The 27,396-nt window shown below is 42.3% G+C and overlaps 1 protein-coding gene across 1 annotated transcript in view; it reads right to left on the reverse strand.

The window, feature by feature from the left end:
- LOC116997380 (ras and Rab interactor 3-like) overlaps window positions 1-27,396 on the reverse strand; it is a 157,926-nt gene that overhangs the window by 44,298 nt on the left and 86,232 nt on the right. Inside the window, exon 18 of the mRNA XM_033061961.1 lies at window positions 987-1,173. Coding sequence (XP_032917852.1) covers window positions 987-1,173 — 187 coding nt within the window. The remainder of the gene's footprint in view (window positions 1-986; window positions 1,174-27,396) is intronic.

Here is a 27,396-nt window from a genome sequence, read left to right on the forward strand (position 1 = left end):
AATGAGTCTCTTGTGTTTTCAGCACAGGTGGGAAGGATGCTGCCCAGTTTCAGGTGGGCTCACAGAGGGCAGGACATCCTCTGGGATACCTCTGGTGCACCACCTCTTCTCCTGTCTGCTTCCGACTGCAGCTGAGAGCCGTGCCCAAGGACAGCCTGAGCAGGAGGAACTGCGGCAAGGTGTTTTCCCAAAGCCACTCAGAGGTGGGGAACTCCCTGCTGCAGGGAAATGGATAATGGCTGAGAAGGCTTGGGGCCATACACGGCTACATCACACAGTCACGCACATCTCCACTTACAGACAGAGCAGAAGAACAGAGAGAATTTCTCAGTCTAATTGAGAAATCTGAATCCCACTGGAGGGTGTCACTCAGTTGTGCTGGCATAGACTGACTCAGCCCAGGGACAGTCCAGACCAGGTGTGCCCTGACATCAGCTCAGGTCATTTGCACCTGCCCTTCCCAAAGGGGAATGTCCCCCAGCTGAGACATCTACAGCCTGCTATGCCCCACCTCTCAGACCTCTTAGGAAAGGGGAGCAACTCCCTTTGACACAGAACTGTTTTCCTTGAGCAAGCTCTGTGCTTTGCACAAGTGTATAATTCTCTAATACTCAGTTTATACAAACCAGATACCAGTTGTTGCATAAAAATGACTCCCAGCAGCTCCCTGAATCTAAGGTCCTTTTCTTCATATATTTTTTTCATTGCTCCAGATTAGGATAATCACCATACTTGTGGGTATGGTGGTGAATGAGAAGCCATCTCCATAAATCTACATGGGAAGCAAATAAAACCAGAGATAATACTCCTTGCTTTCCCAAAGCCAATATATCTGTTTTGTGCTGTTGAGAGAGGTAAAACATCAAATAATAATGGAAACACAGAGCAGTTTGCTAAACAAATAAAAACCCATAAATAAAAAGCACTTCTGTCGCAACCAAGGACAGGAAATGTGGTTGTCTGAACTGAAATCGCTTTGGACTTACCCCTGCTGTTTCCTTGCCAAGGATCACCCCAGCCCTTTCCTGGCTCATGTTCAGCTGAAGCCACACAGGACACGTCTTGATGAGTTTGTCAAGGATGCTGATCCCTGGAAGCTGCAGGCAATTTTGCACAGCAATGTCCTGACAGAGATGCGTCTCCTTTCCCTCTTCACTGGGATCTCTGACAGGGCTGAAACACAGCAAGGGAATCCCTGGTAAGCAGAACTGCAAACAGAAAACTGCGGGGAGTGAGGATTGTAGGTGCAAACACAGAGGCAGACACAGGCACTTGGACATCAGGAATGGCTCCTGAGGAGCATCAAAGCCCAGGCACATTGTTATGGCAGCAGGCTGGCTTTGTGCTTTGTGCTTTGTGCTGAGCTCTGTTGGCTTTGGCTCACCCATCGATGCTGCCAAAGTACAGGTGCTCACAGGTAAGGGACACGCAGGGGCAGCCAGAGCCACAGAAGGTGGAGAGATGTTTCATTGCTTCAAAAGTAGCGATGCAGCAGAGGAGTCCCTGCAGTCTAATGGCAGACTGGTGTTAAATACTGGCTTCAACCTATGGTGCTGATTTGATAAAGTATTCATACATGTGCTTAGCTCTGCAGGCAGTGGAAATACTTGTGCTGAAAAGCCTGGTCACAAGAGCTCTACTGGATAAGACCATGGACTCATGGGGATACAGGCTTGTCATTCATTTGATTAATTGATTTTACATTATAAAAATGTAAGAACATACACAAAAAGTGTTTTGCTGCTCTAATTTTCTGCTTATGTGTCAGAACTGAAAATAGGACTCTCACTTTTTATTTGGTCTTACTTCAAATATTCTTCCTTTTCCTTTTAAAGATACAGATCTTAAGGTACTACATTTCAAATAAGGTCAGTCTTAAATTACTAACAGAGAGGAATTTCAAAGGCCTTACCTAACACAGCAAGTCTGTCCCAAAAGTCAGTTTGTGTAAAAATAGCCTTTCAAATCCCAAAAACAACACAGAGATTTTATTTTCAGCAGGTTTTTTTCTTTTTCAACCCTTCACAGAGAGCTTTCCCAGAAAATACAGGTTCCTCTGTAATTCCAGTTGTAGATTAAGAGTATTAGTACACAGAATCTTGATTTTAATCAATCCTTTTTTAAGATCATAGTCAAGATGATAGGAATGAGAGAACTGTGCTTTAAAAAAAAAGCAAATTGAAATAAGGAAACTATCTTTACTTGTGCTAAAAGCCCAGCTTGTCACATAGGTGAGGGAATTTCAGATGTAGCAGCATGTGATTTTAATCAATATCATCTGAACATATAGAGTAAAACAGTGGAAGACAGCTTTTGGAAGTTACCCTGAGTCATCTCTTGGGGTTTTTTTTACAGAAGATAAAACAACAAAAAAAAAGCCTTGTAACCATGTGAAAGGAAAACATGTGTTGGATGGCAATATTTATACTCAGTAGTGGGAAAGAAGTAATGAACTGAAGGGAAAGAAAGTTGACATATAATGAAATGTTCCATAACAGCAAAAATTACTCCCCTAATTAGTCACACAGACGTGAACCTGGTCACATCTGAATGGTGTGTGAAACCTAAATCAAAAGGAGGTCAATGCTGATAATGTCCTACTGTGGCACCAGAAGGTGACATGTACAGCCACAGCTCCTGCAGTGCAGAACTTTGTTAGCCATTAATTATGTAAGGTGGGGCCAGCAAAGCACTGGTGCTCAGGAATCCCATTTTCTGGAGGGAAATGAAGGTTATCAACAAAATCAGGAGGGTAACACTAACCAGCTTGGACCTAGTGGGTGTCAGGCACACAGTGACCCTGGAACCTGAAGGGTTCCCCACAGGTGCAGGAATCCTTCCCTCTGCTCCCTCCCATGGGCACAACATCTGAGAGCCCTGCTCACAGCACCAGCTAGGGTTTGGCCCCAAGAGCAGACTGGTGAAGAAAAATAACAGAACTGAGGCTTCCAATACATGTGGCTGCATATAGGGTCTGAATTTTGGAGAATGGACAGAAAATTGAAAATAATTCCAAACTCAGACATACAAGATGGAAAAGTAAGAGCCTGTGTTTGCCTTAATGGAAAATCTCATTATTTGAGTGTGTGGAGTCTCTCAGTGTAGCAAATTTAGGGCAGTGGAAAAGGCTATTTTTTTTGGCAGAGCAGGAGTCCAGTATTTTGTGGGCCCTCAGGGATGAGGTATTCTCCTCTCAAAAGCCAGACCAGCCTGGAAGGAGCTAAGCAGGCTTTTGTGCCTGTAGAGAGGGAGAAAAGCACAGATGAGTGAAAGGGGAGACTTTGGCAAAAAGAGAGGTAGGAAGAGTCATTAACAGGATCATGTGGAATCAAGGGAATGTTTGGTGAGACGTTTCCTGTCAGTGAGTTATAAGAGATGATGGATAAATTCCCAAAAGAAGAGGAAGAGGATTTCATTGCCCAAACCTCTTAAAATGCTGGGTTTGGAGCAGTAGCACACACTTTATTGAATCAAATCTGTGCTGGCTAAGAAATGGGAGTGAATGACCTCCCAGACCTTTTTCAGCTGTAATGCTGTGACCCATGACACACCAGTTGACGCAGTTATGGCACCAATGCTTGACTTCTGTCCTGGGCACAGCTGTCACAAAGATTTGGATGGGGCTGTGGGAAAGTTTAATCCAGCAGTTTAATCTGGCTCTGCAGTAGCTCTGTGGCTGCACAGAGAGGAGGGAGCCCAGGCAGCTCCTGGGTTCTTGCTGTGCTGCCAGTTGAAAGGATTTCCAGAGCCACCAAGATGAGCAGCTGGCCTTTCCAGTTTGCTCACTCAGAATTCATGCATCAGATTATTTCTAAAGCCTCAGTCTTCAAAAATAATATAGAATTCTGTTTTTGTCCCACAGTCTAGCAAAACCCTTTGGCTGACAGAGGCAGGTGCTCATTTTGCTAGGAGGTGATGTGAAGCTGCAAAGCTGTCCCTAGAGCTGCCTGCTCTTCCTTTCTTTTCCTGAGTTCTTACTGCAAAGTATGTTTAAATCTTGCAGTGGTTCTGCTAAATTGGATTCAGTTGGGAAGCAGGCAGCTGTGTGCTGCATACTGACTAGCAGCATGGGCTAATTAATTGCACAGTGATTACATTCACACACCTGCCCCGGGGTTGCAGAAGGTATCAGGTTGCTTGTTGGAGGCAATAATAATGACAATGGTGGTTTGAATTATTGCACAGGGACTGTACACTGCAGTAATGACCACCATGACTCCTTGCTTTAGAAACCAGGAGCCATGCTTCCCAGCTGAATATTCCCAGAAGTCAGCAGACCAGCAAGGAGATATAATCCACTGAATTTTGTGCAGGTGAAAGCCTGATCATCCCTTTGCAAGGAGTTTCAAAAACAGTGTCACGAACCTGCTGTCAGTAAGGGCTTCCTGGCTGGACTACAAGTGGCTGGTCACTCTGAATTTCCCTGAGGCAGCTGAGACACAATTGTGTGAAACAGCAGCAGGGACTGCCAGATTAATTCTTCACTCCTGCACATTTGCTCTGAGAAAAGACATAATGAGTTTTTAAAACTAAATCTTAAATTGAAAATTAAGTGCTCTGTAGTGCACTGATAAGTAATGACTGAGTGCCTTACTATTGCTTAAATAGACTAGATTTAATAATTAGGAGCTAGTCTTTTATTATTATGTTTTATTGCTTTTACTTCTCCCTCTGAAAACGAGAAGGCATCAAGAAAGAGCAAGAGCAAGGGTTTTCTGTGGTGTCCTCAAGGAGAGACATACAATGGTATATTTGTATTTATAGCAGAGCAGGAACCACAGGTCTTAAAATGTGTGCCAGCTGGCATGATACTGAGGGAGAAACACAGACACTCAGACACAAACTCCATGTGCCAGGTGATAGAGCAACTTTTTGCACCAAAGCTGCCTGGCACCTGAAGGGATTTACCATTTGGGACAAGCCACTTGTGACAGAAGCTGACAGGTGGAAACCCTTCAAGCCCAGTGGTTACAAGGAGCACCTGAAGCAGGAGGAAAATATAGAAGCTCCTGAAGCCAACAGAGCAGTCCTGATAGAAGCTGATAGAGAGTGCTGTTAATTCCTGTGGTTAAAAGAGAGCTGGGAGCATGGAGCTTCGTGGAGATGGGTGAGATGACGGTGCAGAGATTAAAAGACTGACAGAATTCTCACAGGGCTGGTTTACATCCTGTGTCACAACCAGCTCAGCTGGACTTGGCTGCAGGGCTCTGTGCCACTGCAATAGAGGCAGATCTCTGTATCCCTTTTTCTCATAGTCACCTGCTCTCCCTACAGGAATAATTGGAGTTACATGAAGAGCAACTGAAGTACAAGGTTTCGCCCATTGCAAGAAACAGAGCTGCCTATGCTTTCTTTGGTTTGGTATCACTTCTGATTAGACAGGTGATGAGGAACACATTGAATGTTGGTAGCTTGGTGTCCAAAGTGCACAGACTTATTAAAAATCTTTGTTCAGACACATGTGAATTCATGTCCTGTTACTTTCAGTTCACTGTGAGGGAAGTTATGCAGTGCCACAGCTAGAGGACATCAAGCTTCATTTTGCCTCCACCTTAGAAATGGCCATTTTTGATGCCATCTACTTTACTCTTATAAGCCAGCCCATCTTTGATCACTTCATCAATTCAGATAAAATTAATCTGAGATGGAGGAGAAGGATTAATTTACTCTCTGGACCTGCCTTTGGTCACCTTGCTGGGTTCTTCTTTCTTCCAACAGGTGGTGGAAGTGAGACCCTGAAGCCAACCTAGCTGCAGAGAAGAGCTACAATATCTTTGAAATTCTGGAAATTTCTGAAATTGTGTATGTTTCATCATAAAACTGAGTATTAGGAAGATGGGAAGCCAGCAAAGGAATATATTGAAAAACCCATAGCACAAAAGCTAATTTTGTGCACTAAACGTGAACCCTGACTTGCAGAAAATTCAGGTTTTAATAAGTGTTTTTTCATAACAGAGCCAAGGGATCTGACAAAAAACAACAAACTGAAATATAGCCAACAATGAAAAACCCAAAAGGTAAGTTCTTGAGATCTTCAGGGATCACACCCAGGTAATTGTCGTCCTCTGGTCAGAAATAAACAAGTTTCTTGTTGTCTGACAGGCAGAAAGAGGGGGAAAAGGAATAGGATGTAAAGCAATCCATGGGAGTTTCCTGCATTGGAAGGTTCTTGGATGTACAGAAAAAGTGGATAATGGAAATGATGTGAGAAGCTTGGCGTGTCCCATGAGGCGGGCTTGCCTGTCCAAGTGTCCTCCCTACCTTGCAGAATGCTCATGTTACAGGTCCACCCTGGTGATAAGTTTATAGCTCAGGAAGTTGTGCTTCTCAGCCTGTGGTCTGTGGAGAGCCTGTGGTTGGCAGAGCACTTCCTCCTGCTCACTGGTCCCTTTGTTCCTCCTCTACTTAAATGTCCACCCTTCGACTCTTTGGTTACAGTTGATGCTCTGCACATCCAGGAGTTTTGGCTCAGCCTGGAAGGACCAAGCTTAATAGCCAAGGCAGCAGCTGTTCCAGCTGCCAAAAGGTAAGAAAAACCAAGGGTCTCCTAAATGTCCTGACACCTCATAGCTCAGCAAAACTCTGTGTCTCCCACCTACTCCACTTTCTGTTACAGGCACAGCCAAGTCCAGCAGTGAATTTTGCACTCTGCAATTGAAGTCTCACTTCAGGTGATCTCTTCTGTACCTGCCAGGGATTCTCAAATACCCACTTCTGTGAAGGCTAGCAGGTTAGCTGGACACTGTACATGTTCACCAAAGTTTGCCAAAGTGGAGCAAGTCCTCACCCCACTAGGGAGCTGCATTAAAGGCACAGAGGAATCAGGTGATCAGGTGTGGGACAGCTCACCTACTCTTAAACCACTCACCAGTTCACCAAACCTTCACCACCCTGTTGAAAACCAGCAGAGGAAGTTATAAAAATCAGCAAGTTCTGCTATACTTCAAGAGCAAAAATATGCCATGGCCACTTGTGCAGGTGCAAGAACTCTAAATCATGTGTCAATTTATTAAGTAACAAGTAGCCACAGAGTTTTCTGTTCACGTGTGACACCAGAATGTGTTTTATACAGTATGTGGCTTGCCTTGCTGATGGATCAAGCACACTGGAGTGTGAACATGTGCTGTTGCCTGCAGAGCACAGCAAGGATAGCTGGGCTAGCTTGAAGGAGCTGATCCCCAGGAGCAGGCTCTGCACAAACACATGGAGTGCTGGCAGAATGCCCGAGCCTGTGCTAAGCCCTGGTGCCCTGCTGCTGTCATCACCAGGTTTAAAGCTAGCACATGTCTTCTCCTCATTGCTTCCACAGGCAAAGGATGTGACTGCAGCTTATCTGCATCTGAACTCAGTAGAGCCTTGCCCCCACGAAAGGTGAGGAGTCAGATCAGCTCTGCAGAAGCCTTGCTGGATGAGAGCTGCAGGTGTTGTGAAGGACATGTACCACTGTCCCTCACCAGAGCACAAGCCTGGTGCTCAGGACCACTGGTGGTTCTCTAAGGGCAGGAGCAGCCGGGCCAAGTAGCTCAGGAGCAGAGAAGAAGTGGGTGCCTGCAGTGCTTCCCATAAACCCTCCAATGCTTCTTCCTCCTGAATAATCAAACTTAATTGTAGGTGCTTATAAAGAAGCAGCAGCAGTACCCCTGTCAGACTCTCTTGTTTGACCTTGTCAACAACCTTTCAGTGAAGAGTTCTCTCAGGGGATGGGGAGCTGCAACTAAATGTTTATTAAGCTCCCAGCTTGCCTGTGTTTCCTAGGTTAATTAAGTCTGTCTCTCTATTTAAATGTTCAAAGTCATGTATACTATAAAGAACTGCATATGCATAAAACTCCAAACAAAGTACAAGCTAATTCCCATCACTGATGGTTCCCAAATCAGCTCTACTATCAACCAAGCCTTCTCACACACACTCACAGCCATGGCATGAACGCAAACAATATAAAAAACAAACAGCCAAAAATTTCCTGAAGGAAGAGCCCTTCTTTCAAAGACCCCTCTGCTTTTTTTTCTCCTTCAGTCTAGCCATTTCCTGCATTCATTAACACCAATGGAATATGCTGCCTGTGGCCCCACACTGGACTGGGGCTATTATATCCTCTTGGTGTAACATATCCTGGCTGGTATACACAAACTGTACTGATGCCTTTATGTAATTTTGCATATTTATGTTTGCAAATATATTTTGTATTTATTTTACATAGATATTTTACAGTCAACAATTTGTGTCATAAACATCAACTGTCTTTCTCTTTTTACTCAGTCAAAACATACTTTGTCAAATCAAAACCACTTTGGAGTTTTTATTAGCTGTACTCCCTTCCTAACAGCAGTCAGTTAATGATAAGTTGCTCTCCCCCACATTGACAATCAGAAATTTTTAGTGCATTTGTTCTTTGCCTACTTCAAACTCAAATTATCGTCTTAGGAATTTCAGTGTACCAGCAAAACTGAAGATTTTCTTTGTCTGCAGGCAACGAAGGATCATTTATCCTCCTGCAAGGCCCTTCCAGTGCAAAGAGAAGGGAGCTGCTGAAACATCAGCCAAGGCAGGGTCAGAGTGGCTAGAGAACAGACATTTTCCTCAACAAAAAACTGCAAACATGTTTGCTGGATAATTCAACTTCTCTGGAAAGGCTTGTGCAGTGCAGAAACCAGAAGCAAATGTTGTGAAGAAGGGAAACAACTTCCTGGGCTTTAAGACCATAAAGAAACCCCAGACCTCCCTCACCCTCCCATGTCAGTGCTCAAGAGGGGCCCAGCTGAGCCATGACTGGAGAGAAAGGCTTCTCCTCTGCATTCCAAAAGCACTGAGGGGTTGGAAGCCCAGAGCACCCCTGCTTTTACTGCAGGGTCAAGGTGATGGGCAGAGGTTTTGTCCCTTTCTAGCTCATCTGGACAGGAAGGAAGACGGGAATGGAAACCCTGGGAATTATTTTCTATATTGTAATCACCTAACAAAGAGGGGAAAAGGAAACGGAAAATAAAGGGGAGGGACAAATTTCCAATTCAAACTTCATTAAGAATAGACTGTAGTTTCATAGCTTTCATGAAGCCATTCTGTTTCAAACCCTATACATAAAAAATTAAATCTGCATGATGCGTTAGAGCCAAAAACCTGGGCAAAATATTTAGAGAAACATCAGACTAGTGATAAAAAGCTATGGCCTCACTCACCCTGTGAGGGGATTGAGTGTAGACATGAGGCACACTAGACATGAGAGGCTAACCACACAAACTTGCATAACGCTGAGCAGTTTTCCTCTGTGCTAAGAAATATCTGCAAACGCTTATCTCAGTCATGGTTTGCAACTAGAGAGGGTTGTTTTGCCAAGGGAAATAAATCCACTGGACTTTCATTCTGCCATGCCTGAAGGAGCAGAGCACAGCACTTCTGAGGTCTCTCCTTTCATAAGGTACTACACAAAGTAGCTTACTTACACACAGATATTCATGTTTTGGGTAAGATTTCCTTCCAGTGTGAATGGATTTCAATATGCAGTGCTCTTAGTGAAAAAACCAAATATCTAAATCTGTGAACCTGCTCTTTGTCTGTCCTTCTTAAGTCTTACTCCAGCAATCTCATATGCCTCTATAACTTTGATTAGGCCTTAGAGAAAGGTGTTCATTTCTTGCTTTACTACCTGCCTGCATTTACACAGAGGCAAAGTTAGAGATCTGCCTTCCTGATAGAAGAAGAGGAAGAAGAAAAGGGCTCGTTTAGGTATTTCAGGGATATGGAAATGTGGTGAAAAGACATGGTCCCTCACCACCTTCTAGTGGTGAACACCTCCAGAATACCTGGAAACAACTCAGGGTGGGAGAGGTGTTCTAGTTTACTAAGTTGAGCAACCTGTCTTTTGGGTGGGCATGGCCCTCGTCCTCCTGGGCTGGTGGGACAGCCTGGAACCAAAGGGCTGGTTAGTGGAGCAGTGTCAGCAACTGCTGAAATGTCCCTGCAGTGACTGGCAGCTCAGCATGTGGCTACAGATCCTGCCAAACAGCCAGACAAACCTGTCAGCTCCCCCAGACCCCACCAAACCACTGCTGGGACCTCAAGCTTGTTCCTTTAACAGTGTTTATGGTTAGCCCCAGCCTCACCAGGGCTAAAATGTAGGTAAGTCATGAGCCACAGGCTTTGTGTTCATAGCAGTTTAAGGCAATCCACAGCATGGCTGTCTTGGTCGTGTCCTGCCCAGAGCATCCGTGTTGCAGCCAGCCCCACCTCCAGGCTGCTATTGCTTGTCTGACACTGGGGCATCCTGACTCAGGGAAAGAAGGTTAGTGCTGGACACAGCTCTCTGGCCTGGCTCCCTGCTCAGCTTGGTGAGGCATGAACCAGTTTGAGACTTGGATTCAGCCCACTGGCACCAGTCACCCTGAATTACTCCCTGGAACTGCTGCTTCTCCAGTCAGACCAGAGATCACCACAGGTGCATAGGTTCTAAACAGGCACAACAATTAAACATCTAAAGTTAGGCAGGGTAAATCCAGACTAGATCTAGACAGCTAGCTCTAATAGCAAAGGGAGATTAAAACAAAGGGAGACCAACAAAAGCAGACTGCCAGGCCAAGGGACCAAACCCATCACCCATCCCTGTCTCAGCTGCTATTCACAGTGCCCCTCCTGCAATCTTTAGTGGTTTCCAGCACTGAGGATCCATCTCTGCTAGGAGGGTAACAGTCGATTTCCCTTTTGGCTGGAAAGATTATCAGTGAGATCCAGCCTCAAATTAACTACTTTCTAATCTTAAGAAAGGATTAGAATGGGAGTAGAGGACACAACTACACAAAAACTTTCTGTATTAAGTATTTGTCCTACAGGCAGAAAGGAAATTTGGCCAAAGCTGAAACACCATCTCTTTCCTGTACGTTGATTCAGCAGGAGAAGCTTTGAGCTTTGCCCAGTCTCTTATTTTGTGTAGGGTATCAGGAGTGACAAATTCCTTGAAGAGAACTCAAGGGGGGCAAAAAAGGAAAGAGAGAAGAGAAGGATTCTTGGCAGGCAAGATAAAAGGTTGGGCTGGGTCCCAGGCTGTCATTTAGCCAAATATGTGTGACAACCTTTTTTTTGCCTAGAAGTCTGCTAGCAATTTGCAGAACAGTGATGCAGGTAGCCAGCAGTGCTGTCCATCCCCAGACTCTGCTATTTGTTGGTCTCTCTCTGTTTCCTTGGTGAATTTTTCCAAGCAGCAGAAAATTTAATCCAGTTCGTAAGGGGCTGCAGCTGCTTTCTGTTCTGCCCAACAGCTGCTTTCACAAGAGAGAGACTTCAAAAGACTGGCTTTCTCCAGAGGGCCATGGGAGGGATGTATGTGAGCTGCGTGGATTCCCTATATTTGGCAAAGTTTTCACAGCATCTAGAAGGTTGTCTGTGTTCAGTTGCTTTCAGCAAAGCACTTGAAATTCCACAACAAATCATTAACTTTGAAAAAGCAAAGAGAAAGTACTAATTAAAATGGTCAGGAGATAATTTCAGGCAGTTAGACAGGCCTTCCAACCCTACCAAGGAGCAGTCCTGATACACAGACCTCAGCACCTAGAGCAAATCCCAGCAGCCCCACCCCTTGCAGGATTATTCTCAGAGCCAGGATTCCAGGCTGCCCCAGAGAACAGCTCTCAGGGTGGGGTTTTGTGCTCCTCCTCATCCAGGGCAATGGAGGGTACTGCAGGAACAGTATCCTCCACATCCAACACACCACTTTTGCTTCAGCTCTAGGAACTGTGTAAACACGGAGGAAGCTGGTTTAGCTCCATAATCCAGCAGCGAACTCATCCACCAAAGAGAAAAGGCTTTCTGAGAAATGGATTCTGATCCTAGCATCGCCCCAAATTTAAAGGATGGTCTGAGGAAAACCAGAGTTTCACTGCTCAACAAAGACCCAGGGGATTGGGCTACAAAGTAAGTGATTATAATCAAATGAGCTCCAGGAGTTTGTGCCTCAGTTTCCCTTTCTATAGTAACAGTACCTGTGTTCAGCTGGTTGTTGGGAGGCTTAATATCCATGAAACACCCACAGATCCTTTCATAAAGACAAGGGCTTTATATTAATCACACAGTGTGATTACAGTTACTGAAAACACTTTGTCCCTTTTAAAGGTACCAGTAATGCAGAAAGCAGAAATCCTTTACTCAGACATAAATACATTCTCTGTTTAGCAAAAACCTTATAGAAAGTCTGGGAAAGGCACACACACAGGCATGTATGTATTCATCTATTTGAAAAGAGCTGCATTCCATAGCACTGCCTGGCTCGCGTGTATCTAACAGAGTATCTATTTAGGAAAATGTGACTAGCACAACCAGCTATGCAATGCTCACATCTGCTAATCCTTTACTGCTCAAGTAATCATCTTCACTTGCAAAAAGATTTATACCATTTTGGGTGCAGGCAAAGAGGAGCTAAGCAACTTCAAAACTCTTGCAACTGATTATCTTGAGGGCAGCACTGCCTTTATGTCCCCTCCAGCAGGGTATAGAGGGATCTCATTTCTGGAGGTGGGTAGAATTACTGTAAATAGCTCACACAGGTACAGAATGGGCAGAGGAAAGGTTTGTGGCTGCAGTATTTACCATACTGGCTGACGCTTGTAGCCTATTTCATTTGCACAGGTTAAAGAGCCCTGCTCCCCCGACCACAGCTGCTTCATGGTGCTGTTACCAGGTATTGCACAGACACATTTCCCTCCTCCCCCAGCCGCAGGAGCAGATCAGGCTGCCAGAGTGGTGGAGGGAGAGCGGGGTGCCTGGAAAATACAGCCCCCACACAGCACCCCTGCGTGACAGCCCTGCCCTCCACAGCACATGGGTGCAACCACTGCACAAGGACAACTCTCCTCTGCTTTGTGTAACCCAGGCAGCCCTCTCTGGCTGGGAAGCATAGAGATAGCGTGACAGATTTTGACCCTGTGCTCCTTTTTTGGTGGATAGTTTTCCATGGATGTCTGCCTGCCTCTTAGCTGTCTTCTCACCTCTGTGCAGCCGGATCAGTGTCAGAGCCAGGCTGTGCCCAGCACCTTTACATCCCCACTTTGCAGCACAGGCATGTCCCACCTTGTAACAACGAATTTCAGGGAACTCCACTGCTGGTGGGGTCTCCTGGAGAAGCTGTGCACCCTCGTTAAAGTGGTGTGTAAGCAGGACTGGGCTCAGTCATATATATATATGTCCCCCTCAGGCACTTTGCTCTTCACAGTCACGGGTGGCCCCCAGTGATTTCACCCCCCGAGTGCCGTACAGTGTCCTCTGTGGCCCATGGCCAGTACTCCTGGTAACCTCACCTAGCTCTGAACGAGTTCTACAGCTCAGAGAACACAGTCAGGAACCCAGCCCATGCCTACCAGGGCTGTACCTCCTCTCATTCAGCAAATTCTGGAGAAGAAAGCACCTTCATTAAACCTCTCATGTACCTGTGCCTAGATTGTAAAAAAGACATTTTCTCATACAGGCAGACGGGCATGATTTTCCCTGGCTTCTACCTGGCTTCCGATGAGGATTTACTCTAGAGATTCCGCTTTGTTGCTCATCATGAAACACCTATCCCATGCCACAGAAAAAAACTAATCTCAAAATTGGGATTAGGAAGAAATGTAGGACATAGACTGAATTGCAGACCACTGCAGACCAGTGCCTGCTTTGAGATCCAAGAATTGCAACTTCATTGCTCTTGTAGCATTAACTGCTTCCACTGATTCTTGAAGGCTTTCTTAAACACTCTTCTGCAGTGAAACATAGTCCCCTTCCATTCTTGTTTGCTCAGTTTTGGTCTCAATAAATCTAGTCTTCCTTGGTAGTATGAACACTTAAAAACGATTTTTTTTTTGTAATGATCAAACATCTCAGCTTTGTGACTATTCCTGCTTTAATTCCTCAGAAGGAATGAAAGGCTCCAGGTCAGCAAAATTATCTGTGATACAGCTGCTCTGAACACCAAGATCAGGTCCATCCCATCCCCTGTGACTTTCGGACCACCCAGAACTGATGACATTATAGCAAGAGGCATCATAGCCTCCCTTTGGTCTTCTACAGAACATGTGCTAAACATGCTTTCCTGGTTCTTTCTAATCCTAAATCTAATTAGAAAGATTATAATGACATATTAAATATCTAAATTCATTGTCATTAATTAGCAATTCCTCACAAAGGGCAACTGAAACAATCAAAAAACTTACAAACATCCTTCCCTACACAGGGGGAATGCCTTTTGACACAGTTGGAAAAGTGTGATAGACTTCTGGGGCACCAAGGGCTTTTGATGACCATATCTTCACTCTACCCACAGATCCATCTGCACTAGAATTTGACCAGTCATTCCAAACAGCTGCCTGTTCATTCTAGTTACCTTCCAGAAATATTTTTCTTTCTATCCCCAAAAGCTATAACCTTCTCCCTTCAAAATCATAAAGGTTGAAGGTCTGTGATGGACAATATTTGGTCCAAGTTTCACTAAAGCCCTTCGTTTTCTGTGCTCTTTATCAATTGACCAGACAGGCATTTTAAACTCTCCAGCTTTTTTCTTCCTAATGGATTTGGTTCAGGTATTTTCTTTAATATCTATTATCCAGGTAATTTGGGAGATTTTTCAAAGTCTCTCAATCCTGTATTGTTGATCTCAGATAAACCATCTATATTTACTGAAGAATGAGTGAAAATATACTCCTACTAACTTTGGAAATATGCTATAAAATAGATAATCTCTAAAGCACCTGGCCCATGTTGGCTTGGTTTGATAAGGGAGGGAGCCAGCCCAAATTTGTGCCAAGCAACCCTCCCAGCTGGTGTCCAGAACCCACGTGAATACCTGTGCACACAGAGCAAGTGAAATGTGTGCAACTTCCATGTATGTTTTTCAGCCTGTGTTACCTCTAGGTTGTAAAGCCAACAATACAAATCAGCATGTAACCATTTAGGGCAGGAAGTGAAAAACTATATTTAGCTGAACCTGTAGCAGAAAGTAGATGATCAGAATATTGCTTACATTTGTGCCCCCATTCCTGTGAGCACTGGTGTAAGACTGTCTGCAGTGAGGATTGCTCAGGGGCAATATTCCCAGCATGGTCTGTCCTCTAGGAGCCAAAGGGACAGGTGCCCTCTCTGCTACCACCAGCACCACTGCACAATGTGTTCCAAACATCCACTAAGTTTGGCAAGGACTCCTGTACTAGAAGTGCTGGAAAAATCATGTAACACGTCAGTGTGGTTGTAAACATGGTTTTCAGTTAAATGAATTTCAGGAGACTTTTGTCTCCTCCCTACCAAATTCAGGTAGCTTTGGAGAGCACCTCCTTTTTTGTATTTTTACAGTGATATCCCAGTCTTGGTGCAATGCATCTTGAGCAGAGATTTCCCTCCCCAGAAGCACCATCCCCTTCAGCTGGAAAGTGTATTCCTTATCAGAGCTTGACAGACAGCAGAGATTTAATGATTTGTTTCCAGCTGCCTGAACTGTCCCTTCCCCATTTAAACACCACATCTCACAGGTTCTGGTAGGAGTACTCTTTTTCTTTGAGGAGTACTTTGCACTGGGTCCAAGACTTCCCAAGGCCAACAGGATTTTTCCACTGATTCAAATAATCTGAGATTTAGCTCTTTACAAAGGTAGGCTCTTGAGAAATTTTAAAGATTTTTTTTCTCAGTTCAAACCTGAACCTGGTAAAAGTTGGTATAAGATTTATTTACTGCACTGCAGAGACGTATGTGTCACCTGGTAGAAGAATCCCTTGATAACAAAGCTCTCATGGCCAACTAATAACACCAAGGTCATGGGTTTGATCCCTTGATGGGCTATTCACTCAAGAGCTGGACTCAGTGATCCTTGTGGGATCCCAGAATATTCTATGATTCTGTGGAATCTCCCATTCCAGCAGAAGTCACGGTTTTCATTGCATGCTTTGTAGGTTCTCTGGTCTGCTCTACACAGGAGATCAGACTAGACAATCAAAACATTCCCTTCTGAAGCTAAAATCTGTGAGCCTATGAGAGTGGTCAGTTTACAGATTCCTCTGTGCTTGACCTTTTTATGTCTACATTCACCACATGAAATCTGAAAGCTTTCATGTGGGTTTTGTGCCAAAAAAGACATGTCACCAAAAGATGCACAGTCCTTACTTCATTAGATAATCTGGTGTCCCAGAAATGAGAACAGCTGGAACCCATCCCAGCTACCTGAAACAGCTGTTTTCTTAAAGATGGATTCAATATTTGTACATAACATCTCTGTTTCAGCTCCTGCCTGCTCTACTCATCATATCCTCCATACATTTGCCAGATGTTGGAGTGAAGGCATATATCTTTACATGATCCATTGTCAAGCAGCTCACATTTCTCCAGATGTTCTATGATCTCACCACTTATTAATGTTCCTAGGAGTTAGCCTGACTCTAGGTGAGGATTAATGGTTAAATTTCCCTGCTTCTCACCCATAGCATTTTGGAAGAATTTGATTAGATTGATTTCTGTCTAACCTCTAGCTCCACTTCTCCCTCATTCTTCTCTGAGTAGCTACTAATTCTGGAAGCTGATTTCTCCCCAGTGTCTTTCTAACATTTGGCAGATATAAATCAGCAAAACTTGTTTATGGGTTTATTACATGTAGAATAGACCTTAGTCCTTACTAGGAATGAATGCATGGATATTTCCAAGTTGCTGGGGTACTTCCATGATAATTTGCACTGCCATAGTTTCTGTGCATGTGACTAAGCATTCCCTTTTAATTCATGTTAAAACTATGCTGAACAGAGGGGAAATCTCAGCAATTTCTCATGCAATTTTTGTGCACAGAATTTTAAAATCAGCTCTGGGCTCTCCATCAACACCTTGCCTTAGGTTACCATTTCTTTAGAAAGCTATGAACTCCAGATACTCTGTGTAATTTGCACCTAATTCAGTGTAACCGTAACAGGAAATCAGCTAAACACCATTTAGAAATGTTTCTAATTCTGTAATGTGTTGGAAGCCACAAAATACACATGCTAAAGTGTAATTTTGAGGATCTCCAGCAATATTACAGCATGTAAACAGAAAGAGTTGAAAGAGATTTTAAAATACCCAATTTCTTTTGTATGACTGGGAGATAGATTGGAAATAAAGACAATCAGTTAACAAAATAAAAAGTAATTCTGTTAAAAAACCTATGAAAAATGCATGCAGCATGCCCATTGATGCTCCAGTATTCCTCCAACTACTTGATTTACAGTCCTAATCTAGGGTGTATAGCTTGTTTGCTTTCTCCTGCAACCCAACCTTTGCAAGCATGTGGCTCCTTTCAGACATCTCAGAAAGAGATAAATGACTATATCTTCCACTTTATCATATTTAACATCTAAACCGTCACAAATGCAGGGAATATCTGCAAAACGCAAACTCTTTGGTTTACCAAGAGTTCCTCTTGCCAGTCTACAGGGATTGAATGCTTTCATTTTTTCCTGATGGTTGTGTGATCTTTGTCCCTCAGTGTTTGACATTACATGGAACTGAGGAATTATACCTTGAAACAGAAATGGCATTGTTCCACAATGCAAACAATTGAACAAGGCAAAAGCAGTGCCAATGGCAATGCAGGGTTCTGCCTCCATCCCCCCACTCCATGTGTGTATTTGGGAACAGTGCTGTGGTACAACCATCACACAGTAATGTCAGCAGCAGTTTTCCCCCCTTTTTGACTGAGTGTCCTCTAAGTAGGGCAGCACCCTCAGCAACTAGAAATGCAAGTATCCCATGTCTATCCACTCATCCACACAGCTAGGTTCTACTGGATCCATCACAGAAATATCTGGGAGCTTTTATGGAAGACAGGCTAAGTGTGTTACACAGATAACAAAAAGTCTCAGTGTCTAGTATCATTATGGTTTTCCAGGGGAAAGGGGCGGGGGTTGTGACTGACTATTTCAGCAGCTATGTAATTTTCTCCTGCTTTACAACAGGAAACAGAAATGCCCAGCTTCAGCATGGGCTTTATGATACAACCAAGTCTTGGGAGGATTCCAGCCTTATCCTGGAATCCCGGTAGCTTGCTGACTGTCCTCTGGATCAAAACCCATTTTCTCTCCCAGTGTTTTCCTGGGATTTGGTCCTGCGAGGTGCAATGTTTTGGCCAGAAGCAAGGGAAGCCTGTAGCCTTTTCCTGGCAGAAGGTACACTTGAAGTCTCCTGGGAGTCTGGGGACAGGGATTGTGTGCACCTTAGTGTGCAGGCACTCAGCTCATAGGGACGAACCCTTATCCACTTCTGCATTTGAGCACAAAGCAAGCCTCCCAGAAAAGCTCTGTCACATTTCCAAAACCAAAGAAGTCCCTTTTTCTGTCCTTTGCCCCAAACTGCAGCTTGGAATTCGTCCTTCTTCCTTAAATAGCCACGGTTCAAGCTAAATAGAGGTATTGCAGTTTGTTTTTAGCTGGTCAGTTAAAGGAAACACTGTAAATTGCAACACAGTCATGCCACACCATTGTGACTATGTAAGCAGTAACTCAGCAGTCAGCTCACAAATGCAGCCGAGAACTCTTTGTTAAGTAGGAAAAGGAAAGCAATAGTTATTAAAAATGAAGAGTCACTAAAGATTCGGGACTTACCCTGAGTCATCCCTGGCTCCCTTCTCTCCTGCTGATGTTTTCATCATTACAGCAAACTTTAAGTCACTTTCTGTATCACAGTGGCTTGAGAGTTCCTCGGTCAGAAAAGCAATTCCTCCCCATTGCTGAGCAGAACTTCCACATCCTCAGGTTTTGTATTGAAGATGGTATTTCAAGGGCGTGAGGGGGAAGATGTTTTAAACCAGCTTCAGGCTCAGTACTATCAGAGGGCAGAGGACTAAACAAGCACTGAAATGAAAGCAAACTACCAAGAAGATCCGATTTTAGCCTCTCTTATTTCTACTTCCTGTATTTATATGAACGGGGGATTTCAGGAAGAGGCAGTCTTTGGTGGTCAAGGGTGTGCGTGTGTGTGAGTGTGTGTGTGTGTTATAAAGCCATATTTAGTAGTCCAGGCAGGTTAACCTTATTAGAAAGAAGGGCCTGAGACTTTCAACTAATTTGTTTCTCTAACCTAAGTAAGTTTCAGAGGAAATAATTTTTCAGACTACAGGTATGTCAGGAGGCAACGGAGCACAGTGAACTTTGTAAAGGATTTTGTAAGGCAGCAAAGCAGTAAGTCTCAGTCTGCAAATTCCTGAAGCATGTGTATTTCTACTGCTTGAGTAACTGGAACCAGATGGAGCTTGGAAACCTTTATGTTTACACAGGACCTGAGAAAACGAACCGTCTAACACTGGCAGAGGACAGCCTCGCAGAAGCACTCCCGGATAAAGCCAAAGCCAGCGGAGAGGTGGTGTGGGTGCCGGCGGGGGAGCAGCTCCGCACGCCGGGCAGCCGCGCCGGGCTCGGCACTCTGACCCGCGGGTACCGCAGCGAGCCAGGGCTTGCCGGGCACAAACCCGGCCGAGCTCACAGCTGGAGGCTGGGCTGACAGATGTGCCGGCAGACCCCGCTGGTGGCACTCCTGCTGGGCAGCCCAGCTGCTCCCGAAATAGCTGGTGTTAGAATACATAATGGAAAAATAAGGCAGAAGTAGAAAGAAGAGGTGGAGAAGAGCAATTGCATGGAATAGAGTAGGAGACGAAAGTAACTTTTTGCCCCTTTTTTCTTTAGAAGGAATTCCTCAGCTTTCTGAAAACAGACAGTGCCACACAGTCCACAGCAGAAAAGCGATTGCCAGGGAGCTGTCAGTGTATTGGCAAGAGGGAAACTAGACCTGAGCGTGGAACAGAGACAATTCTGCTGCACTGAGTTAGAGTGTCAGGGACACTTTTGCCATCACCAAGTCACACTTTGGATGTAACACAAAAGTTTTCCTTTTTTTTTTTTTTTAAAATTTATCTTCTAGCTTTTACAAAGATTTATCTTAGAATCTCTATTACCTTAGAAAGATAATAGTCTTTCTTACTGAAAGACTGCATGATAGAAAATTCATCATCCTTCTAAGTAAGGTACGTTAGTGCATAATTGCTGATATTATTTAAATTCACACCTGATTTTTTTGTCTTATCTAGTTTTAAATTTTCAGCAGCTGTATCTTGTAATACTCTTTTCTACTACATTAAGGATCTCCTTGCTCCAGCTCCTGGAGTCAAATTCAGGCAATGATGAACTCATTCAATGAAAAATCTACTCTTCTTAGACAAACTGGTTGGCTGAGATTCACTCATCCCTCACTGCAAACTTGTCAGATCTCAGCTCTGAATCTTTCTGTGGGTTCTGGGTTCAGAGGTCCAAGAAAAAAACATCTTCTAGATTTGTTCACCAGCTGGGCACCTTTGAAATGCACCTCAGGTATTGGCATGAGAACAATCACCTACATGCACCATATAAATTTAACTCTACCCCAGTTTCCACTTCCCTCCCCTGCAATTCAGCAGGGACCAGGCCCACTCAGCATTTGCCCTTGCTCTGCTGGAAAAAAAGGTTTGCTGAGACAAAAAACTGCAAAGTTGTGCTGCCTGCATTGACCTGCTCACGCAGAGAAAACTGTTCACACAAATAGCCAAAGCCCCTAGGCAAAGACCTAAGATTCTGCAAATGCAAAACACAACAGTTAGACAATGTCATTTATATTTTTAGGGAAGAAGGAAAAAAAAAATCACTAGAACTATTAAAAAGGTTCAGGAAAAAATGGCAAAAATACAGAAAACAAAATTCCAGTATTTTGGTGCTCAGTTTCATGTTATTTGAGTGAAATCTTTCATACTACTTCCAATGTAAAGAATGCAGTTTCAGAAATTGGAAGTTTTGAAATTTGTTTTGTTAAAGATATTGACCAAATTTAATTTTAAAGGTCCCATATTTTCTGCAAAATACTCAGTATTTCTGTAAAATATTTAAAATATGAAAAAGAAGACAAATTTTGTGCAACCTTTCCTAAGTGTCTTTTTGAGCCATAGATTTGACAGGTTTAGTATGTGACAATGTGTTGCAGAATCAGCATTTGGAAAGCAACTATTACACAAAAGCTAAATGACAAAATAATATCCAGTTACTTCAAATTGACATTCATCTGTTATAAATCCAAATCCAGGCTAAATGGGAGGAATTAATGTCTCTTCTAGGACTGATTCACCCTTTCCATCTTAAGCCACAGCATCCTGCAGCCCTTTTTTGTAGCTTTATGCAGCTGGGTTGGAAAGGTTTAAAAATGGCTTATGGGGGAAGCCATTAAGTACAATGAGAACTTGAGCTACAATAAAGGGCTTTCAAAATATGCCCAGATTACATGACAGTTCTGCTTTCCATACAGTAGGGAGAGGCTGCATCAATAATATTGCCTGTGATAGGAGTCCTCAGGAACTGTCATGCCTATTGTGTCACTAATCCATAGATTATGTGCCTTTTATAGAGCCTATTACATAACAGATCATGATGGGTCACCGTGTCAAGGATAGAAGGATTAAATGAAGAGGCACTTTTCACATTCAGATTCTGATTTTTAAAAGTTAATTCTGTGTATAAGAATTATACAGCTTAGAAAAATTTAGCCTAGCATACATTAAAGAATGAAATCTTGCAAAAGTCAGACAATGAAGAACATCCATTTTCTCCACTTCCATAAGATTTTCCTGTAGATGCACAGGATCCTGTAGATCCACAGTGGTTAATGCTAGATTTATACAGTAGCAGTAGGGATTCCAGTCTCATGCACAGTACTTAATAAAAAAAAAGATAAGGCTTTGTTTTAACTTGCATCTCCTGGTAGTAAACTGGCTAGGAGTATTCATGAGAAGACTTTGTTTAATGGAACTGTTAATGTACCAGGCCATCAGATAAAGCAAATACACTCTTAGCTCCTCTTTTTCCAAGAACTACATTTAAGGCTTTTCCTAAGCCCAGCACAGACTGCACCACAGACTACAGACAATACACCAGGAGTCTCCACACACTCTGAGATGGACTACAGGGATGCTGGAAATGGGCAATCTCCAGAGCCCAGGAAACTGGGAAAGGAAAAAAGTACTGTGTGGCCTTTGGACCTCAGTGTGAACCTGCTGGACACCAATATACCACAGGATGAGGCAGCCAAAATGCTCTTGAGCAGGGGTTTTTCTGAGGTTGCCAGAATTGCTCCTGGATCAGTGCCTCAGTACAGCAAACTGTGTTCTCAGCAAACTGAGTTGTTTTCTAGTCCCAAAGGAGCAAACTGTGTGTTTCAGAATTGCTGCAAATCAAACTAATACACTTAACTCACTCCAAATAATGGTTTGATCCAGGCAACACTCCCTAGAATACACAGAATGTGTGCTTTCTGTCACTCCGTTCAGCAGGGTCCAGATTTCACCAAAACCATGCAGGCACATGTCCTACTTGGGTACCGAAATTTTAGACTTTCAACAATATATATAAGAATATTTCACATCTACCAATCATCTGAGGAAAAAAAAAGGCAAACATTCTTGTTTATATAATTTATTGATAGTGTACATATTTTTATATAGTGCATTATAATACTGACTGCTATAATCTTTATAAATGCTGAGTTAACTATTTTTTAAAATTTTCACAACAAAAATAATCAAATATCATGCCAACATTTTGTAACAAATTATCACATTAAATCCATTTGGATTTCATGACATATTTATCTGTACAATGGACCCCATATCACAGAGCATTCACAGTGCATAAGGTCACAGTCATTGAAAAAATAAGTAACATGAGAGATTTCTGTTATTTACAGTTTACAAACCCATCCCTTTCTGTTTTCAAAGTAAGCAGTTCTAGAAGGTTTTCACAATATTTAAAGAGGTATTGCACCTCTGAAGGGCACACTGCAAACGCCTGCAAGCATGAAACACAGGTTTTTCAAAGGTTCAGAAGTTATTTTAGTGACCATAAATTATTTCAAGGAATTTCTTGCAATGGAGGAGATACTGTGAGCCAAATTTTATGCTCAGTTCCACTGATACTAATTTGTGCCAACTACCAGGACATTAATGAACACTGGCACCACTCCCAAGAACATGAAGGGAAGAATTTGGTCACAACTTTGCTGCAGTAACAGCCATTTGAAACACAATTGTTGCTGGGGAAGCAGATTTACAAGTCTTCTTTGCATATATAACTGGTATATGAATAAAGGCCATAATCTTTCTACAAAAACCCTCTGAAAGGATGCATCTCAGTTGCTATTAATCTTTCTAGAGATTATATCTGTCTGGTTTTCACACATTCTGATACCTTTAGAATTTGTTACAATGCCTAGTGCTATAAACCAATCTTTTTATTTGTCATTCAAGTTTATCAAGACCATCTCAGTGACAGGACAGCCATGATCACCTATGTTCTTTGTGCAAGTGAAAAAGAAAAGCAGGATTAAATTTCAACTGGCAATTCTTCTAAGAAAATATCCAAATGGCATTAATTTCCCGTAATTATTCATTTCTTTCAGACAGTGTACTGTATGGTAGCAAGCAGAACCACGTGATGAACAAATTGCCACAATCAGTACACATCCTGGCCTGTGGAGAAACAGCTACAAACATCTCACATGTCAGGAGATAAACAGAATATCACAGACTGCTCACGTGGGAAAATGTGAGAAAAGTGTATGCTCAAGTTATTCCAGATGAGGCTTTAAACACGTACACAATAGGTCAGAAACTGAAATGCACCCATCAGCTGGGTGGCATTCTCTTCTTCAGCAGGGCATTGATCACTTGTATATAGACTTTTCCAAATGGTTCAAGGGAATAATAATGGGTTTGGTACAGAATTGCTGTAACTGAACACTGTCATTTACCTGTGTAACCATCACATAAATCACCATCCAACAAAAAAAAAAATGTGGTGTTCGGAGTCATGAAAATAGAAAGAAAATTGTGCAGCAAATGCATGAGCTGCAGAGATTTTCTTCTGAGTGTTTAAACACAAATAACAGAGATCTGAGGCTTGCAATGACAGAATATTATGCTCCAAGGTGATGTAATTCAATTAGGAAGATTCTTTGGTTTCACCTGGCTATTTTAGTGTCTGTTTCATATTACATAATGTCTGATCTTTCCTTGGCGTGAATAATCAGACAGTATTTTCATAGCTTAAAGAACTCTACCAAAACCAACTAACAGTGGGACAAAAGTAAACGGCATTACAATTGCAAGAAATCCAAGAAAGGAAGACAGCAAAACTCATGAGGCATTTGTGCACCTAGAGCAAACACATAATAGAAACAACTGTAATTAAAGCAAAGTCACAAGGGACAAGAAAGACAGAATAGAATCTTCTCTATAATTGCTAAGTATTAGATTAGTAAAGACCTTCACCATTTGCTTACATGTTGACAGAAAGTTTACAAATATAATCTAAAACCAGAACCTGACTTTGTTACAGCTGCAGCAAGCATAAAAACAAAATAAAATTGGCACGCCAATGACTGAACCTTGAGAAAGATGGCTGAATATGTTGTACCTGCTGGGAAGACTTAAGGTGTTCTTCTAGGCTAGACTTCAGCCCAGAGAGAAGCCCTTAGACCATCAAAATGAAATTAAGATAACTGTATCTGCAGCTTTGTAGATTTAGACATGCAGATCCTGAGCTTGAGATCTTTACTCAAGCAATACTTTACAATGCAGTACAATTGTTATGGTAGATAAATGGAATCAAACACTGCTGAACTCAATGAAAACATTCCCAGTTCCTTGCTACAGACAAGATTACACTCCATGGGTCTATGTGGGACTGTGCTACTCCAGGGGAACTGCAGCCCAAGAGAGCTGCTAGAAGCCCTCCTTGGCCAGTTGTAACTCAGTTTTGATGCTGCTCACACACCAGGGCAGATGCACAGTTGAGAAGTCTGAGACAAGGAATGAGTTCTCTTATTTACAAGAGTGGAAATCCAAAGGGGTATCAGCAGAGCAGAAGTCCAGCAGAAGCAGATTCATTTGAGAAAGAAATGAAATCTTTTGACTACAAAACCAATAGAACACAGAAATAACTGAGTATGATAAAAAATCCAGAAACCATGCTCCACTGTCATCTTAGAACACAATCCAGCAAGGCACTTGGATAGATGCTTAGCTTTAAAATGGAATCAAACCTATTGAAGTTAAGCTTTGCTGGATATGGGATATCTTTTTCTGAGTTGTGTTACTTTTCAGTGTTAGTATGCTGGCAAATTTCAGATCACACTAACAGTTTTCTCTCTCACATCCACCAGCTTTCTTTTCACTCTTGAGCTGAACATTAACTCACAGAACATTGTGACATACATTCCAAACTCAGCCAGCTAACTTTTGCAATGGTTAATGAAACAAAATGGCTGCAAAATTTTGTAGACACAATCTCAACAGCTGCAGTATAGAACTGTGCTAACAGTGGAGAGGCAAGCTTAAATCACTTATTTTCTTGACTAGAAAATGGCAAAAATTTTAACGGTTTCCTGACCACACAATCTAATGTTTTTCTTTTTTTCTGTATACATGTGAAAGGCACTAATCTGTTATTACTCGGCAAGAGCCTCCTGAATTACTGATACATTCTGATGTGGGTTTTATCTGCAATACAACAATTTGTCAATCAGATCTTTCTTGGACCATTCAGTTTAACTGCATGGCTTAGTGTGTAACTATTTATTTTAGCATATGGGAAAGGACTACTTAGGGACTTCTTAAAGTACTTCATATGATTATGTGTCATCAAAGCCCTGACACAGCATCTCATAATTCTTTGGCAAACAATACGTCATGTGGTGGTGTCAAAGGAGAATCCTACTAATGTTATTTATAATGATAAGCACAGAATGACATTTGTCTCACAGCAGTAGACACAGATGAGAACACCTCATGAAATGCAGCATTAGAATTCAATATAAATTGCTCTGAAGTGAGCTTATGTTTCAGGCAGAGCTGTAGATGACAGGAACCAGCCACACACTGTAAGGGTTGTTCTGGATTCTGCGACTGTTGCTTGCTAAAACACAACACTGGTTTTTTGGAGCAGGTGATATTCAGATTAGGCAGAGTAATTTTAAATGATGTGTGAAGGACTTACGGAATTAGCAAACAAAATTTGTGCATATTTGAGCTGAGAGTCAGCTGCTACAGAAAAAAATGGTGCCCATACTCTTCTAAAGTTCCCTGGCTCAGAAATATGAAGGTACAGTACAGTTTTCTAGATCTGGCACTATAAACTTTGATGCCCTCATCCCTGTCAACTCAGCATATCACTGCACATTCAAAACCAGACTTTGGAACTACTCTTCTATTACGTAAAGACAACAGCTGCCTGAACTGTGCACAGGAGAGCAAATGTTTGCTTGGAGACAATTCTCCAAGACCACAAAAACAGAATATAGGAAAAAACCCATTTAACTCAGCCTCTCCCTCTGGTCCTTTTAGTCTCATATCTAAGCCATCACCAGATTTTCAGCAGTAAACTGTCCTCCTGAAAGACAGCAGGGGAGAGAGTAAGACTAAAAGGGGATATTCCTACAGTGGTGCAGCAGTATGCTGCATTTGCACAGCCTTTCTGCAACAGAGACTCAAAGATGAACATGAATTCCATCTCTTCAGCTTTATAGTGCAGCAAAAACAACATGAATGCCTGGAAATGGGGTCATTGGCATACTTGAGATAAAATGTGTTTACTGCCATTCTTGCCTATTCAATAAAGCATTTTAGTAATGCTGTATTTGTTTCCATCTTTAGTTCTTAGTTGAATGATGCAATTATTTAATTAAGGTAAGAAACCCTAAATGGATACCAATACTGACATTTGTAACAAAATGTAAAGCAAATAATAAATGTGTTGCTCTTTTTCTCTTTAGAATCACATTGAATGGACCCAATTCTTAAAAAACACACCAGCAGCAGCATACACTCTTTAATTTATCCTAAAATAATTTTTTAAATAGTTTTAATTGTAAACTCATTGCCTGGTGTAAACAGTATTCTGCAAGCCAGCCGACAAAACATAATTGTCATGTATGTCAAAAAGAAGTAACTTTCTGAGTAAGTGCTTATCTGCTAAGTTTTTATAGTATATTCTCATTGACACAATTTTTTATATATAGTCTTAATGGAAAATATTAATACATTTAAAAACACATCAACTCTTAGTTGATAGGTTTGGTTTGGTTTATAAACATTAAAAAATTTTAAAAATCCATGTATAAAGGTAACTGTGCTTCTTTAGAAACTTTATGTGATCATTCACATACAGCTTCAAAATATTTTTAAAGTTTAGTAGCAATTCAAAATATGCTGTCTCAGTGATTTACAATTATATCACTGCTAAAATGTGGAATGTTACCCACTATTTTAATACTCTGGGCTGGATCTTGCTGTCAATTATATCCAGAGTAATTCCTTATGTCAGATTTATGCTGGTGGAAAGGATATCAAAACTTGGCTTCTACTTGGGG

This window comes from Catharus ustulatus, chromosome 6 (assembly GCF_009819885.2).
Source record: "Catharus ustulatus isolate bCatUst1 chromosome 6, bCatUst1.pri.v2, whole genome shotgun sequence".
NCBI classification, from domain to species: Eukaryota; Metazoa; Chordata; class Aves; order Passeriformes; family Turdidae; genus Catharus; species Catharus ustulatus.